At 58.7% G+C, this 14912-nt stretch overlaps 1 protein-coding gene across 2 annotated transcripts in view; it reads left to right on the top strand.

Moving 5' to 3' along the window:
* Nucleotides 1-14912, top strand: part of AGO2 (argonaute RISC catalytic component 2) — a 99034-nt gene that overhangs the window by 73526 nt on the left and 10596 nt on the right. For both annotated transcript variants that reach the window (XM_077749959.1, XM_077749960.1), the window contains exons 4-13: nt 687-868; nt 2662-2798; nt 3389-3523; nt 4262-4349; nt 5003-5150; nt 5919-6038; nt 6160-6282; nt 8593-8726; nt 10540-10724; nt 12131-12290. In XM_077749959.1, coding sequence (XP_077606085.1) covers nt 687-868; nt 2662-2798; nt 3389-3523; nt 4262-4349; nt 5003-5150; nt 5919-6038; nt 6160-6282; nt 8593-8726; nt 10540-10724; nt 12131-12290 — 1412 coding nt within the window. The remainder of the gene's footprint in view (nt 1-686; nt 869-2661; nt 2799-3388; nt 3524-4261; nt 4350-5002; nt 5151-5918; nt 6039-6159; nt 6283-8592; nt 8727-10539; nt 10725-12130; nt 12291-14912) is intronic.

The following is a 14912-nucleotide window of genomic DNA, read 5'->3' as shown; positions in this document are numbered from 1 at the left end:
CTACCCCTGTCTGGACCCCCAGGCGGAGAAGCTGCCATATAGAATCCGCCCCGTTCTGGTGATGCCTCCTCAGGATGAAGTCTCTGGGTGCTCGCCTCTCCTGAGCTCTGTATGCAGGACTGGGCAGAAGCCCCAGGTCTTGTGGCTGGGGGGGGGGTGTGCATGTGCCCATGTGCGAACGGTTGTCTGAGGGACTGGCTGTTTCCCTACCCAGAGATGATCTGGGAGCTGACTACCGCCTTTGACCTCCCAGTAGCTTCTTAAGAGGCGAGTGTGAGGGGCAGCTGGGAGGCTCAGGCGGTTGAGCATCCAACTCTTAATCTCAGCTCAGGTCTTGATCTCAGGGTCATTGAGTTCAAGTCTTGAGTTGGGCTCCATGCCCAGAGTGGAGTCTACTTATTTATTTATTTTTTTTATGTCTTTATTTTAAGAGACAGACAGAGAGCGAGTGGGGGAGGGGCAGAGAGAGAGACATAGGATCTGAAGGAAGCTCCAGGCTTCGAGCTGTCAGCACAAAGCCCGACGCAGGGCTTGAACCCATGGACTGTGAGGTCATGACCTGAGCTGAAGTCAGACGCTTAACCGACTGAGCCACCCAGGCGCCCCGGGTGGAGTCTACTTTTAAAAAAGGGAAGGAAAACAGGAAGAGGCAGGTGTGAATGACCGTGTTCTGGGTCTCCTCGCAGGTGGAGCTGGAGGTCACGCTGCCTGGAGAAGGGAAGGACCGCATCTTCAAGGTGTCCATCAAGTGGGTGTCCTGTGTGAGCTTACAGGCGTTACACGATGCACTTTCGGGGCGGCTGCCCAGCGTCCCCTTTGAGACGATCCAGGCCCTGGACGTGGTCATGAGGCATTTGCCATCGATGAGGTGAGGACCAAGGAGCTGGGAGCGTCTGCGCCTCACCCTGAGTGATGCCTGGCGAACGTGAAACCTCTCTCCAGGGAGGAGTGGAATTTGGAATCGGGGTAGCGATGGTCCTGGATTTTATGATGAAAATTATAAGGGGACTAACATGGAAAAAGTTTTAACATAAAAATAAACCAGCAGGGGCACCGGGCTGGCTCAGTCAATAGAGCATGTGACCCTTGATCTCGGGGTTGTGAGTTCGAGGCCCCCGTGGGGCAGAGGGATGGCCTGTCTTCGTGCAGCCCGGCTGTCCTTTTTTCACTCAGCTGACCGTGTGAGCCGTGTCGTGTTGCTCTGTGGCCTTCCCACGTGGGACCTGTGGTCGCGGGAGGCCACCCCGGCCCCGTACCCAGCCGAGCACCCTCCTCACGGACGGCTGAGACGGCAGGCGGCACGGCGCACCTGCCAGCTGTCTTGCTCCCCGGGGCTGCTGTGCTCCCCCAGATCGCCACGCCTGAACTTGGTGGGTCAGAGGGGAGGCGGACACTTGAGTGGCTCACAGTTTACCACATGGTGGGACTGCACTAATTCCTGCCTGAGGCCGGTTTGCCATCCCCAGACCTCAGGTTTCTGACCCAGGACGCCTGCTGCCTCCACGTGTGGGGCACTCAGTGGGGCCTCAGGGACAGAAGGAGAAATGAGCCCCGCGCCCCCCTCTCCGGGCACCGACAGAAGCCTGAGGTTTCAGGGGAGGGTGGGGCTGCCTCTGTCCTTGTAGGCGCAAGAGTGGGTGCTCCGAAGCACCTTGTTTGATTTCTGAAGGGACCCTGGTGTTCTCAGCCTCCAGATTGGGTGGGGGTGACCGGATGCGAGGCAGGCTGTCCCTCCTGGCAGGGACCCCTCCCCCCGGCCCCCAGGGTAGAGTCCGTGAGTACTTAGGGCTGTTGTTGGCAGGGAAGCAGGTGAGTGCAAAAAAAAAAAAAAAAACCCAGACAAGCAGTTGCCAAAATGTTGAATGTGTGTTTTAAACGGGTGGCAGGAGTTACTGTGAATTCTGATTTTTTACTTCCTGAGTTCTTTTGAATTAATTACCATGTTACTTTTATAATCAGGAGGAAAGCCTACTTTCATTATAGAAAAATAATAGAAAAAGGGGCAGGACGAGCTTGTCTGAGGGGGAGAGTGCGGGGCTCCCACGCACAGTCCCCTGGACGGTGCCCCCTGTAAAGGGTCATGCGGCCTCCACATATTGGCCACCGTGTGGCCCGGGTGACCCGGCACCGTCGGCGCTGCTGCTCTGAGGACGCATCTGCTACGGCATCAAGGGGGCTCCCTGCCCTCCCGCGCCCCGTCAGCAGCTGGCCCCTGGAAGGTGCTCGAGTCTCCTCAGGCATTGACCTTTCCATCCTGTCTCCTCCTCCCCATATAGGGGGGAGGGCATCTCTCTGCAAAGGAGCTGCGTGTCCCCAGGGGATCCTGTGCCCCCGCCCCCCCCAGCCTGGGGCTGGTTCGGTCCCATGGCCTCGGCACACCCTCCCTACATGGCCTGTTTCTAGAAAGATATGAGCCCTACGGCATCAAGGGGCGCAGGGCCCTGCGCAGCCACGCCTGTGTCTGGGGTCCAGCGCGTTGAGGACGCTGCTCGCCCTGCCCCACGGTGAGGCTGTGGTCCCCAGGGCTTTGCCTGCAGCGGCACGGCTCAGTGAGGGCGCCTCTGTGCGGAGAGGGCAACGGGGTCGTTGGCGACAGTGAGCGTTGGCCTGCGCGGGTGACGTGTGAGCGGCACGCCTGACGCGCAAGGGGTCTCATTGCAGGTACACCCCCGTGGGCCGCTCCTTCTTCACGGCGTCCGAGGGCTGCTCCAACCCCCTGGGCGGGGGCCGGGAAGTGTGGTTTGGCTTCCATCAGTCTGTCCGACCTTCTCTTTGGAAAATGATGTTGAACATTGATGGTAAGCAAAGCCCCAGCCTTTGGGGGGGGGGGGGGGGGGGCAGCGCCTGTGCGACCAGTTCCAAACGTGGCCTCTGTCAGAGCCAGAGCTTCTGTGCCCACCTGGCCCCTCAGACCTGATCAGAGCCGCCTACAGGGCTCTCTGGAGATCGGGGCTCTGGGTGCCGAGGCGGCCCCCGGGGGCTGCATCTCAGGCGGGTCCCCGATGCCACCTTTCAACTCACCTTGTCATTTTCAGCCTGGTGGCTGACTAGGGGCCAGCCTCCCGTGCTGCCTTCACGCTGGCCTCCTCCAGGTTTGGGGGGCCCTGGCCCCCTGGGAGCCTCTCACGGTTGGGTCCAAAGTTGTGGTTGTCGTGATCTGCTGGGGGTTAGTGTAATCCTGATTTTATTCTCAGAGGGTGACTTTGGCCTGTACCGACCCCCTTCTTGTTGGCCGTGACCTGTTGCCCCCTCTGGCTCTGTCCCACTGGTAAAGCCCGAAGGTGAACTCCAGGGCCCAGGCGGACAGAGCCCGGGTGGGCATGCAGGGGGCACCACCGGGCACCCCCCACACCCTGCTTTTGCTTTTTTCTCTTTTTCCCACCTGTAGTCTCAGCAACTGCGTTTTATAAGGCACAGCCAGTAATCGAGTTTGTTTGTGAAGTTTTGGATTTTAAAAGTATTGAAGAACAACAGAAACCTCTGACAGATTCCCAAAGGGTAAAGTTTACCAAAGAAATCAAAGGTGGGTGACTGCCTCGCACATCGGGCCGGGGCCCTGTGGCCCCGTCTGAAGTCCTGACGGGGATGGGGGAGCGGGCAAGAGAGGTTAGCCGTCCGATGACTTAGCACAGAGATAAATTGAACCCATTCACAGAGCAGGAATGATGATGTTCAAAATAAATGGATGTCTGTGTAGGGTGAGGTCAGTGACCAGTGGCATCCAGGTCACTGGCTGCTGGGACCAGAGAGCGCCGGTGTGGTTAGTCGGTACCTCACGCCTCTCTGGAGTGGGGACCACGCTCTCGGGTCTTGTCAGGTGGTCCTCACAATGGTGGCAGCCTCCACACCCACCAAGTCAGGGTTCCGCTCCGGAAGACGCGGCCCGAGTGCAGTGGCCTGGCTTGGGCCCAGCCTCAGAGGGGTGGCCGGCACCTGTCGCCCGCCTCACAGGTCATGTGTGCCTCCCCTCCCCCCTGCACCTGTCCTTCCCTGAGGGCTTTGTAAAGGCCGTCACACTACCCGTTGCTAAAAATAATCCTAGGGGAAGCATGAAGTCTCAGCTGAGCCAACGTGGTCTCTTTCATCTTTAAGAGCAATGTCCAGCCTCTGGCCTTGGCATTTCTGGGGCTGAAGGCGTCCCCGTGGGTGAGAGGGGCCCAGCCCAACAGTCCCCCTCCCTCTCAGGGTAAGGACAGCCTCTGTGCAAACTGGTGCCCAGGAAGAATCTTGACCCTGAAGCTGGGCTGCTCTGTGTTGTCAGGTCTGAAGGTGGAGATCACGCACTGCGGGCAGATGAAGAGGAAGTACCGCGTCTGCAACGTGACCCGGCGACCCGCCAGCCACCAAACGTAAACGACCTTACTGTCCCACCCGCGTGGGCGGTGGCGCTCGCTTCCACTGTGATGAGCATAGTGTAGAGCAGTGACCCTTCTGGAAAGGGTTATTTCATTCGAGCTAAAAATTCTAGCACTGAATCTCTGGCTCAGAGAGTTAAACTTCACCCGCTGACATAAAATATGGGCTGGGGACAGGGTGGCAGCTCCCTGTCAATTTTTCTTCTGGAATTTTCAGGCGAGAGAGGGTCGTTTTTGTTTGTTTTCCCGTCCTCAGTGCTGAGCTGGTGCTGGGAGGGAGCGGGGGTCCGGAGGCCCTGCCCTGTGTCCTGGCCCAGCGTTGGCCAGAATGCACCCAGACCTTTCTGTCCTCATTTGTCCCGAAATCCTTGCATGTAGTGTAGACACCTGTGGCCTCTGGTTATTGCGTGTTACATGCGTGTGAGAAGTCTTCATTTCCCAACTCCAGGGGAGACGGGATGGGTTAGGAACTATTTACCCAGAGGGCATGGTTTGGTTCTGACCCCTTGAAGGTCCCTGATCACTTGCCCCACACATCACCATACGCCTCGTTCAGCCCCCAGCAATCAGCCCCAGGGGAGCTGGCCACATGCAGGTCCACGGCCTGTCCCCAGGGGCCCGGCCTGACCCCTTCTGTGTCCCCCCAGATTCCCGCTTCAGCAGGAGAGCGGGCAGACGGTGGAGTGCACGGTGGCCCAGTACTTCAAGGACAGGCACAAGCTGGTTCTGCGCTACCCCCACCTCCCATGTTTACAAGTCGGACAGGAGCAGAAACACACCTACCTTCCCCTCGAGGCAAGTCCAGGCCCCTCCGTGCTGTCCACATGTGGGCAGGGCAGTGTAGACAGACACCAGCCGAGGAAGTGTGGGCAGGGCAGTGTAGACAGACACCAGCCGAGGAAGTGTGGGCAGGGCAGTGTAGACAGACACCAGCGGGAGGGCCCCACCTCTGGTCGTGCTTCTGCCCAGGCCTCAGGCCAGTGCCCGGGCCGCCTGTCACAACTGTTCCCCGTGAATGAAACTGAATGAGTGAACAAAACGGTGCGAGGACTGTCACGTGTCCCTGGAGGCCATGCCCTGCACCCAGCAGGCCCCTCCCACAGGGTAGAAGATGCTCAGAAAAGCTACAGTTTCTTAACGCCTCCTCTAAGATTCCCTTCCTGCTGGAAAAATCCTGGGAAGAGTAAATGCTAAAACTAAGGCCCCGATTTTAACTCTTTCGTGTTAGTGCCTTAAATTCTCTCTCCCTGTCCCATTACTCAAACCCCCAGCCAGTTTTCCTGCGCTCCAGTCCAGGAGGCCAGCCTCATACCCGTCAGCAGGCAGCTTCATGCCCCTGCCCCGGGAGGGTCCTAGGTCCTGTGGGTGCCGGGCTAGGCTCACCCAGGAGCCCCCAGGCAGCCCCCAGGCGTGCTGTTCTGGTGGGTTCCGGGGGCAGACACCGCATCGGAGAACAGGGAGAGCCATCGCCCAGCCTCCCCAGCTCCTGCTCCCCCTCCCAAGCTCAGCCCCTGCATGCCCCCCCCCTCAACAGTGCCAACGCCCTGGGTCTCTCATTCCTAGGTCTGCAACATAGTAGCAGGACAGAGATGTATCAAAAAGCTGACCGACAATCAGACCTCAACCATGATCAGAGCTACTGCAAGGTCAGCGCCAGATCGGCAAGAAGAGATTAGCAAGCTGGTGAGCGTCCGGGGCCCGGGGCCTGAGGCCAGCCCTAGGGTGGGGACCCCCGGGGACTGTGGGGCAGGAGAGCCCCTGAAGCTTCGGGTGAACACAGCTGCTTTCTTTTTTCCTCTTCAAGATGCGAAGTGCAAGTTTTAATACAGATCCGTATGTTCGTGAATTTGGAATCATGGTCAAAGACGAGATGACAGATGTGACTGGCCGGGTCCTCCAGCCGCCCTCCATCCTCTACGGGGGCAGGGTACGTGCGTGGCTGGGGCAGGGGTGGCGGGTGGGGGGGGCTGCCTATGGGTGTCTGTGACCTGTCTGCCGCTCAGTGATGGAGCAGTATCTTTTGACCCCACTGAGGCCGGACGCATGACCAGAAGTGTAGACCGTGGTCCAGGTGAGGGATTCCTCCCACCCTGGGCCAAGCCGGTGCACGTTAGGGGGCCTCGGGAAGGACGGGTTTGCCTGGGTGATGTCAGAAGTTTTCCAGAATTACCCTTTATCTTTTCAGCAGGTGATTTTTATTATCCCATCAACATCTAAAAGCATTATTCTTTGTGTGATGGGCCAGTGACGAATTATTTTCCAGAAGTGTATACTGATTTTCTGTTTTCTTAACTTCTGTTTCAGAGGAATTCGTTGGCAGACAGAGCCGTCAGTCGCTCCTGTGTCTGCTCGTTTGTTGTTGCCCATGAAATGCCTGGCTCCATCAGTGCATAGTGAGGCGTGCTGTCTGCGAGCCCTGACAGAGCTCGTGAGCAGGGTCTTCGTGCTCTCCCTCGGGGCCGGCCCCCCAGGTGCGGAGCACAGGCCTACTGGGGCCTTAGCCTCACAGACCGCGGGCTCTCACGGGAGCATTCTAGCTGACTCTGGACCTTTGACGCTTGTCCTCAGGACCGGTGGCAAGGTCTGGTTTTGTTTGTAGGGTTTTCCCCTTTCTTACTGTAAAACACAGGCTTTGCTTTTTCAAATGTTCCAGAGTTCAGAGGCGCCTGGGTGGCCCAGCCAGTTGAGCGTCCGACTCTTGATTTCGGCTCAGGTCATGATCCCGGGGTCATAGGCTTGATCCTTGAGTCAGGCTCCGCGCAGACAGCACTTGGGATTCTCTCTCCCTCTCCCTCTCTCAAAAATGAAATCAAATGTTCCAAAGTTCATAAGGTACACAGAACTACAGGAAGGGGGCACTTGGCTGGCTCAGTCGGAAGAGCATATGACTCTTGATCTTAGGGTCATGACTTCGAACCCCACCTTGAGCATGGAGCCTACTTAAAAAAGAAAACAAAGAATTACAGGAAGAAATCTCTTTCCCTCCGTCTTGGGTGGTTTTCCAGGACGTGATTGGTGTTCTCTTTATCCTTTGTAAAAATGCCTAGGCGTTACTTAAAATTTTTTTCCATCCCTTCTGGTGCAGATAGTGATGTATGAAATACACTTCTTTTCACTTAAAACTTTCTCGTAGAGCCCGTAGAGGTCTTGGAGATGGCTGCGTGCGTACGTGATGCAAGGCGTGTTCTTTCTGCCTCTTACTGCACGGTGTTCCGCGTGGGGGTCCTGTCCTGGTCCCCAGCCTCTGACAGAGGACTTCTGAGCAAGGCTCACGTGTGAGCCTGTGTCCGGACACCGTGCAAACATAGCACCTTTTTGAACCCTTCTTGCAGTTGTGGGAGGAAGAGCGTTTGATTCTTTTCACAAGTAGGTAGAGATGCCTAGAAGGGCCCGCATTACGTAGTGAAACCAAGATCACAAATCTGGTGGTTTTTCACTGCCCCAGAATCACTGCAGGGAATTCAGAGATTGCTTGGGTGGTGTTGCTGAAGCCTGGTCCTTTCTGGTTGGAAGGTGACAAAATCAGGTGGATGCGTCGCTTGCTGTTCACAAGTGGGAGTAGCTTCCGTTCCCTGAACAGCCACAGGCAGTGGCGCGGGGAGTGGAGTGGAGGGGCCTCAGCTGGCCTGTCTGCTCCCCGGCCCGGGACCGGGAAGAAGCACCTTGTCTTCCCTTCCCTGGCTGTGTCTGTGATCACAAAGGAGGTAAAATAAATGAGAGTATGTTCTGAACCAGGAAGCCTTCCTGTAGCATCCCAGGGAACTTCCATTCTTCCAGGCTACCCTTGAGGTTGGGTGCACCTCTGGGCCTCTCTGCAGTCCTGGGCCTGTATCCACTCCTCCCTCCATGCGCCCTTCCTCTGTCTACCCATCCCTCCATCCCTCCTTCATCTCCCATCCACCTCTTCACTTGCCATTCCATCCAGCCCTCCCTCCCTCCATCCTTCCTCCACTGTCCCTGAATCCGTCACCTCATCCATTCTCAGTCTACACGTCCATCCATCCATCGCCTCCCATCCACCTCTTTATCCGCCTGTCCGTCCTTCCGTCCTTCCTTCCATCCTGGCCCATACCACCCTGGTATCCCTGGCCCACTTGCAGAGCTGGGCAGGTCAGTTCCCAGCCTCAGCAGCACCATCTAGTCGGCGAATCGGCAGAGGTGGGGAAAGAAACACAGTCCAAGGTCAAAAGGTTGGGTTTCCCGTCTTCCCTCACTCTAAATGTCTTGCTGTTTGCAGAATAAAGCGATCGCCACCCCTGTCCAGGGCGTCTGGGACATGAGGAACAAGCAGTTTCACACGGGCATTGAGATCAAGGTGTGGGCCATCGCCTGCTTCGCTCCCCAGCGCCAGTGCACGGAGGTCCACCTGAAGTAANGCAGCCTGACCCTGCCCGAGAGCGAATGTCTGGGGTGGGCCTGGCCAGGAGACGTGGGCGCCTTGAGGCTGCTTTTACTTCTCAGACTCCCTAGTGGAGGGAGAGTGGAGAAGCGGTGCAGATTATGTAAGAAATAAAACAGAAAGTGAAGAATAAGTTTGAAAATTAGACGCAAAAAAGAAAATTATATTAGGTGAATTCAAGTTACTTTAAGAAAACACTTCAGGGGCGCCTGGGAGGCTTAGTCGGTTAAGAGTCTGACTTTCGCTTAGGTCATGATCTCGCGGTTCGTGGGTTCGAGCCCCGCATCGGGCTCTGTGCTGACTGCCAGCTCAGAGCCTGGAGCCTGTTTCGGTCTGTTACTCCCTCTCTCTCTGAGCCTCCCCTGCTCACTCTGTCTCTCTCTCTCCTAGAAATAAATAAAACATTTAAAAAAAAAAAACAAAAAAAAAACACTTCAGCTTCATATTTCTGATATCCTCCTGGCCTGGCTGCAGACCCTTAGTTAGCACCAGACCCATGCAGCTTTGGGGCGCCAGGGCCTCTACATCTCACCTTAGGTCCTAATCTCAGGCCATGAGTTCAAGCCCTTGCACCGGGCTCCGCGCTGGGCGTGAAGCCTACTTAATAATTAAAAAATAAAAACCATAAAGCTTCGTTACTCATGCTTTTGCACCAAACAAACCTCACAGGGAGAAGAAAGCTTTTGCTTCCCACCTGTCTTGGGTGGAAACAGGAAGAAACTCAAAGCCTGAAAAGTATAACTGTTGACATTGTAGCCGAGGGTGGTTCTGAAAAGCAGTGGCTCAGAAAGTTCTCGAGAGCTGACATCCAGGAGACAGGCTGTTGGAGGCATCCTCCACGCCACCAGCAGAATTCGCTGGAAGCACAGAGCAGCTTAGCTAAGAAGCAAGTAGGTTAGGGCCTGAACACCAGGTGCCTCTCTTCCCCGCGCCCTGGCCTTGGCTGCTTCGTTTCACGTTGCCTGGAGCCAGACGGCCCCGCAGCGCATCCACCTGTAGACAGAAGTGCACTCAGACGGGGGTCGAGCCCTGGCTCCACTGGATCACAGTGTCCTCGCCCTTACTGTGGAAGGCGGTGCTATTTTTATTCTGAAGTTTAAAGTAGCAGCTGCTGATCTGTGTCCCCCCTCCCCCACCATGGCTTCACCAGGCCTGTTGGCAGTCACTGCTGGTGTCACCGTGGTGTGGGTTTGTCTGGTTCTCTCCCACAACTGTCGCCCCAGTCAAGTTGTACGCACAAGAATAGTGGGGGACCCAAGGGGACGGGCCGTTCATGGTTTTCCTCTCTGACGTTATTGGCCGTTCACGGAGTCCTGGCGTCTGTGCCGGAACCGGGGAGCCAGCTGGCCCTGCCAGGCCAGTGGCAGCTGCTCCGTGCATGCTCTAAAGGGACAGCACTGTCGCCGCACCCGGAGTGTCACAGGGTGAGGCACACGGGTGTGTGTGGTTGGAAGTCTTTTGTTTTATCGAGGCAGAATAGCCGCAGGTGACTTTTCCATACCTCACACGTGTCCTCAGCACACCCCACGCGCGTCCCCGGCACACCCCACCTGTTTCCTTGCATACCCCACGCGTGCACTCAGCGTGCCACACCTGTGTACTCAGCATACCCCTTTTCCATAGTTAGCATGTTGACAGCCACGTCCAGGTCTTGAACCTAGATTCTGATGGCAATGAAAATGGTTTGGGGTTGCTTGTTAAAGCTGTGCCCTTGACCTGGGGCCTCTGGCTGGTCTGGATGCTTTACTCCCTGTGCATTCAAGTCTAATGACACTTCTCCTCCAGATCCTTCACGGAGCAGCTCAGAAAGATCTCGCGGGACGCCGGGATGCCGATCCAGGGCCAGCCGTGCTTCTGCAAATACGCCCAGGGGGCGGACAGTGTGGAGCCCATGTTCAGGCATCTGAAGAACACGTACGCTGGCCTCCAGCTGGTGGTGGTCATCCTGCCTGGCAAAACCCCCGTTTACGGTAGGCTTGGTGGCCCCACTGGCTTTGCTCGTGACCTCCGTGGGTGTAGCGCAGCCGGAGCCCTTTGTGGTTTTGCCACACCAGGGGGTGCTCCTTTCTGGCCCATCCGTGAGCTAAGAAAGATGGGGGTCTGAGATGGCTGCCGCCCGCACTGGTCGCATCCAAGGCCAGAGGTCCCAGAGGCGAGCACGTGCACGGTTATTCTGACCCCACCCGACATGATGGTGGCTGGACGGAGGAAGGTTCTTCCAGTGCACACACAGTGATGGCCGGGGCCACCATCCGTCATCCTCCATGTGACATCTCTGTGCCCGCCTCAGAGCTTTCTGGAAGCTCAGCAGAGTCCTTCATGCCAGAGGGCGGTTGCACATCCATTCAGCTGATGCTTATCTGGCACCTCTGATGCTGCCCCAGGCCTAGAGAGTTCAGAGAGAGACAAGGCCTAGCCCCCTATCAGGAAGCCCCAGGGCCATGGTGCATATAGACTGGTGACCTCAGGGCAGGCGAGGTGGCTGTTGGAGAGCCATCGAAAGCTAAGGGTTGGGGGGGTCGCCTGGAGGGCTCAGTCGGTTAAGCGTCTGACTCTTGGTTTTGGCTCGGGTCATGATCTCACGGTTTGTGGGATCAGCCCCACGTTGGGCTCTGGTGCTGCTATTGCAGAACCTGCTTGGGATTCTCTTCCTCTCTCTTTTTCCCTCCCTTGCTCGTGTTCTCTCTCTCAAAATAAATACACATTTTAAAAAGAGAAAAGAAAAAGAAAGCCCTCCGGGAGCCCAGAGGCGCCCAGTGGAGGAGGTGTTGGAATGAGAACCCAGGGGCATGTGGGGTGCCCTGAGGCTCCCCAGCTGCTTCCCAATTAGACAGTGACAGAACCAGGTGCATAAAAGCCACACAACCCGCCCCCCCAAGCTGCGAACGCAAAGAGCAACGAGAACGCCATCAGCGTTCCCGTCCGCACGTCACCTGTTTCCCCAGCGAGCAGCCGACAGCTGCTGCTTGAAAGAACCCAGAACCAGGGCTGAAGCCTAGATAGCTCTTTGATGTCAGGCTTGCATTTGCTGTGGATTTTGGGGATGCCAGTGTCTTTATTTTTAACCACGCTGCGCACCATGACAGAGGGTGGGCGGGCCTCGCCCTCCCTTCCAGCCTGGCTGTGCCCAAACCGCCCGCCCACAGCCCCGGAAGCTGCCGAAATGGCCTTCCTGCCTGCTGAGGAGTGAGCCCCCCACCACCCTGACCCAGAGGGCCCGGGTGTGACTTCCCTGCGCCACGGGCCACGGGTGCGGCTGCTAGGGTCGCACATTCGCACCTGGGTCCCCGCAGGGGTGGGGGGTGGGGGGAGGTGAGGGCTCGCTAAGGCAGAGGCCTGGCGAGAGCTGCCAGTGAGTGCGTGGTTGGTTCCACAGCCGAGGTCAAGCGCGTGGGAGACACAGTGCTGGGGATGGCCACGCAGTGTGTGCAGATGAAGAACGTGCAGCGGACCACACCGCAGACCCTGTCCAACCTCTGCTTGAAGATCAACGTCAAACTAGGAGGCGTGAACAACATCCTGCTGCCCCAGGGGAGGTGAGGATCCCCCCCCCCCACGCACACTACCTGCCACGCGTGGGCCGTCAGCGTGATTCCCGGCGGGCTGCAGCAGTGCACAGGCCGGCCACCGTCCTGGGCGCAGCCCACCGGGAAGCAAGGCACAGGTTCGGCGGCTCGCAGTTTAGGGAAAATGGGAGTCTGCAGGTCACGGGGTGCCGCGGCCAGGTTCCCTGAATGACGTGAGGGCAGAGAAGGGCCCAGGGGTCCTAACGCAGGGGGGTGGGGGAGCAGTGGTGTCGTGACGGGAGTGAGCAGGGCAGAGCCCCAGCTCAGCTTGAGCGGCTGGGACATGAGCCTCCCTGGCGACAGCTCGCCTCTGGAGCGGGAGACGGGCCAGGCTGGTGACGGAGGCAACCTGATGCGGGCAGAGCAACTGTTGGCAGATCCCAGGCCAGGGTCAGGATCAGGGGCTGGCAGGGGAGGGGAGGGGAGGGTGGGGCTGCAGGGTACCCCTGGCCTGGCATGGGGCCCTGGGCGCTTAAGGGGCGGGCTAGGGTTAGCTTTTGTCCCTCCCGAGGGCTGGCCAGCCTCTGCTGCAGCGAAGAGGCGTCTCCGTGATGACAGTGAGGAGATTTTCTCGGCGAAGGATCTTGGCAGTGGGGTTAGCGTCTGAAGGGGAAGCACGGGTAAAAGCAGATTACTGGCCATAGCCCCCCTCCGGGAACCACACTGCCCTCGGGTAGAAGTGGCGCTCGGAGGACCCAGCGGCTATCGCCACTCCCATGTGTCTGGGGGAGAGGGGCTAGGAGGCACCCGCTGTGTGGGGAGCCCCCCAGCCTGCCCTCGGGCTGCCCCACCTGGGGGAGCATCGGAACTCCTTCGGGCCTTGTTAAACCGCGGAGGTTCTGACGGGCACCTGTGGGCCGGGTGCAAGTGTTGACGCTCCTAGCAAGCCCGCAGCGATGGGGTGGCCCAGGGACCACACCCCGAGGAGGCCCAGTGACGCCGTGAGGCGGCTTTAGTAGGTTGCCGCCGTGTGGAGGGGAAGTGGAAAGAACCTGGGGTTAGAGCCTGACAGACTTGAGCGTGGAGACTGGCTCTGCCAGGCGAGGCCCATCCGCTCAGGTTGTGGGAAGGAGGGAGGGGCTGTGGCGGGCAGGCTGGGAGCTCAGCGCGCCCCTGGCTCAGCGAACAGGCCCTGTGTTTGTCAAGCTTGGGCCATGGCAGGGAGTACAGGAGGGGGAGTCCCAGCCCTTCCCCAGGAGGATGGAGGGGGAGTCCCAGCCCTTCCCCAGGAGGACCCAGCACGTGGGACCTGATGGGAGCACCAGTGACATCACGGGAGGGATGACGGGCCCGGGAGGGTGAGGAGCAGGGGTTGCTATGGCCAGGCTGCTGGAGAGGGTGGCCCTGAGCAGAAGGTGGCAAAGGGCCGAGAGCCCCCGAGGCTGCTGGCAGGGGTTGGGGGAGCCCCTGCAGCCAGGCTGGACGCAGCCCCTGGAGGGTCCTGTTCTAGAAGGCTGCTCCTGCTCCAGGTGGAATGGGTCCAGTGGCACCTGCATCGTCTCGGAGGGGTGCCATTGGTATGGGCAGGGAGGGGCTGGGCAGGGAGGGTGCCCAGAGACGAGTGTTGGGAAGATAGCGCTGCAGGGCCTGCTTGCGGGTTGGGCTGGGGCTGCGAGAGAAACAGGACAAGTGTGCTGGAGGGAGGCTCACAGGTGGGTGGTTGGAGACAGGGATCTGGATTCAGGGATGCGTGTTCAGGGGAACCCAGCAGAGCAGAATTAAATCCACAGGCTGATGAGATCTCAGATCCCCCAGGGCAGGGTGTAGACAGGATGGATGCTAAGCCTCCTACCCTGGGGAGTTCAGAGTTAAAAGGTTGTGGAGACAGGGAGCCAGCAGTAGAGCCCCACCCTCTCACCCCACCCCCAAAAGGAGACCCATTGGGTCCTGGACCCTAGGGCAGTGCTCCCTATGTCACATGGTGCTGTCACAGAGCCTAGTGCGAAGAGGTCTCAGGCTCTGCCGTGTGGGGGCCGGGACCTGGGGAAGAGTCTTGTTGCCACGGCAGCAGGAAGTCTGGTGGGCGGGGCCTGCGGCTGGTTGGGAGGTGCTGACTGGGTTGAGCTCATGAGGAGCTTGGCCACACTGGGGACTAGGGAGACCACTAGGGAGAGGAGGGCGCCTGGAGGGAGCCAGTTCACAGGCAGGTGTGGTCTTCCTTGTTGAAGGTGTGAGTCAGAACTGCTGTGCAGACGCCAGGAGTGAGGAAGCAGGGAGAAGGGGTGGAGGGGAGGGGGCAGCGCTGAGCAGACTGCTCCTGCTGGAGCCTGTCCCTGGACCCTTCACACTGGGGAGAGCGAGGCGGGGGCTGGACCCCAGAGGCACACAGAGACGGGTTGGGCGGCACTGTCCGGAGCAGGGCCTGGAGGCCGTCGGCACCACCTCCCCTGAGCCCGTCCCCTCCACACACGCAGTGGCGGCAGTGACCACGCGGTACCTGCGCACCTGCCTGTGCCCTGCTTCGATGTCCCAGGGACCTCAAGGGGAAGAGCCCCCCCAGGTGTGCAAACCCACGTGGCACACACACTTGAAGCCCTTCCCCCACCTCTTGGCTCCGGCGGAGGAGCTCTGTCCCACCAGAGCCTGCAGGGG

Source organism: Crocuta crocuta, unplaced genomic scaffold (assembly GCF_008692635.1).
Source record: "Crocuta crocuta isolate KB4526 unplaced genomic scaffold, BGI_CrCroc_1.0 scaffold119, whole genome shotgun sequence".
Classification (NCBI taxonomy): domain Eukaryota; kingdom Metazoa; phylum Chordata; class Mammalia; order Carnivora; family Hyaenidae; genus Crocuta; species Crocuta crocuta.
This window is presented reverse-complemented; position numbering and strand designations above follow the sequence as displayed.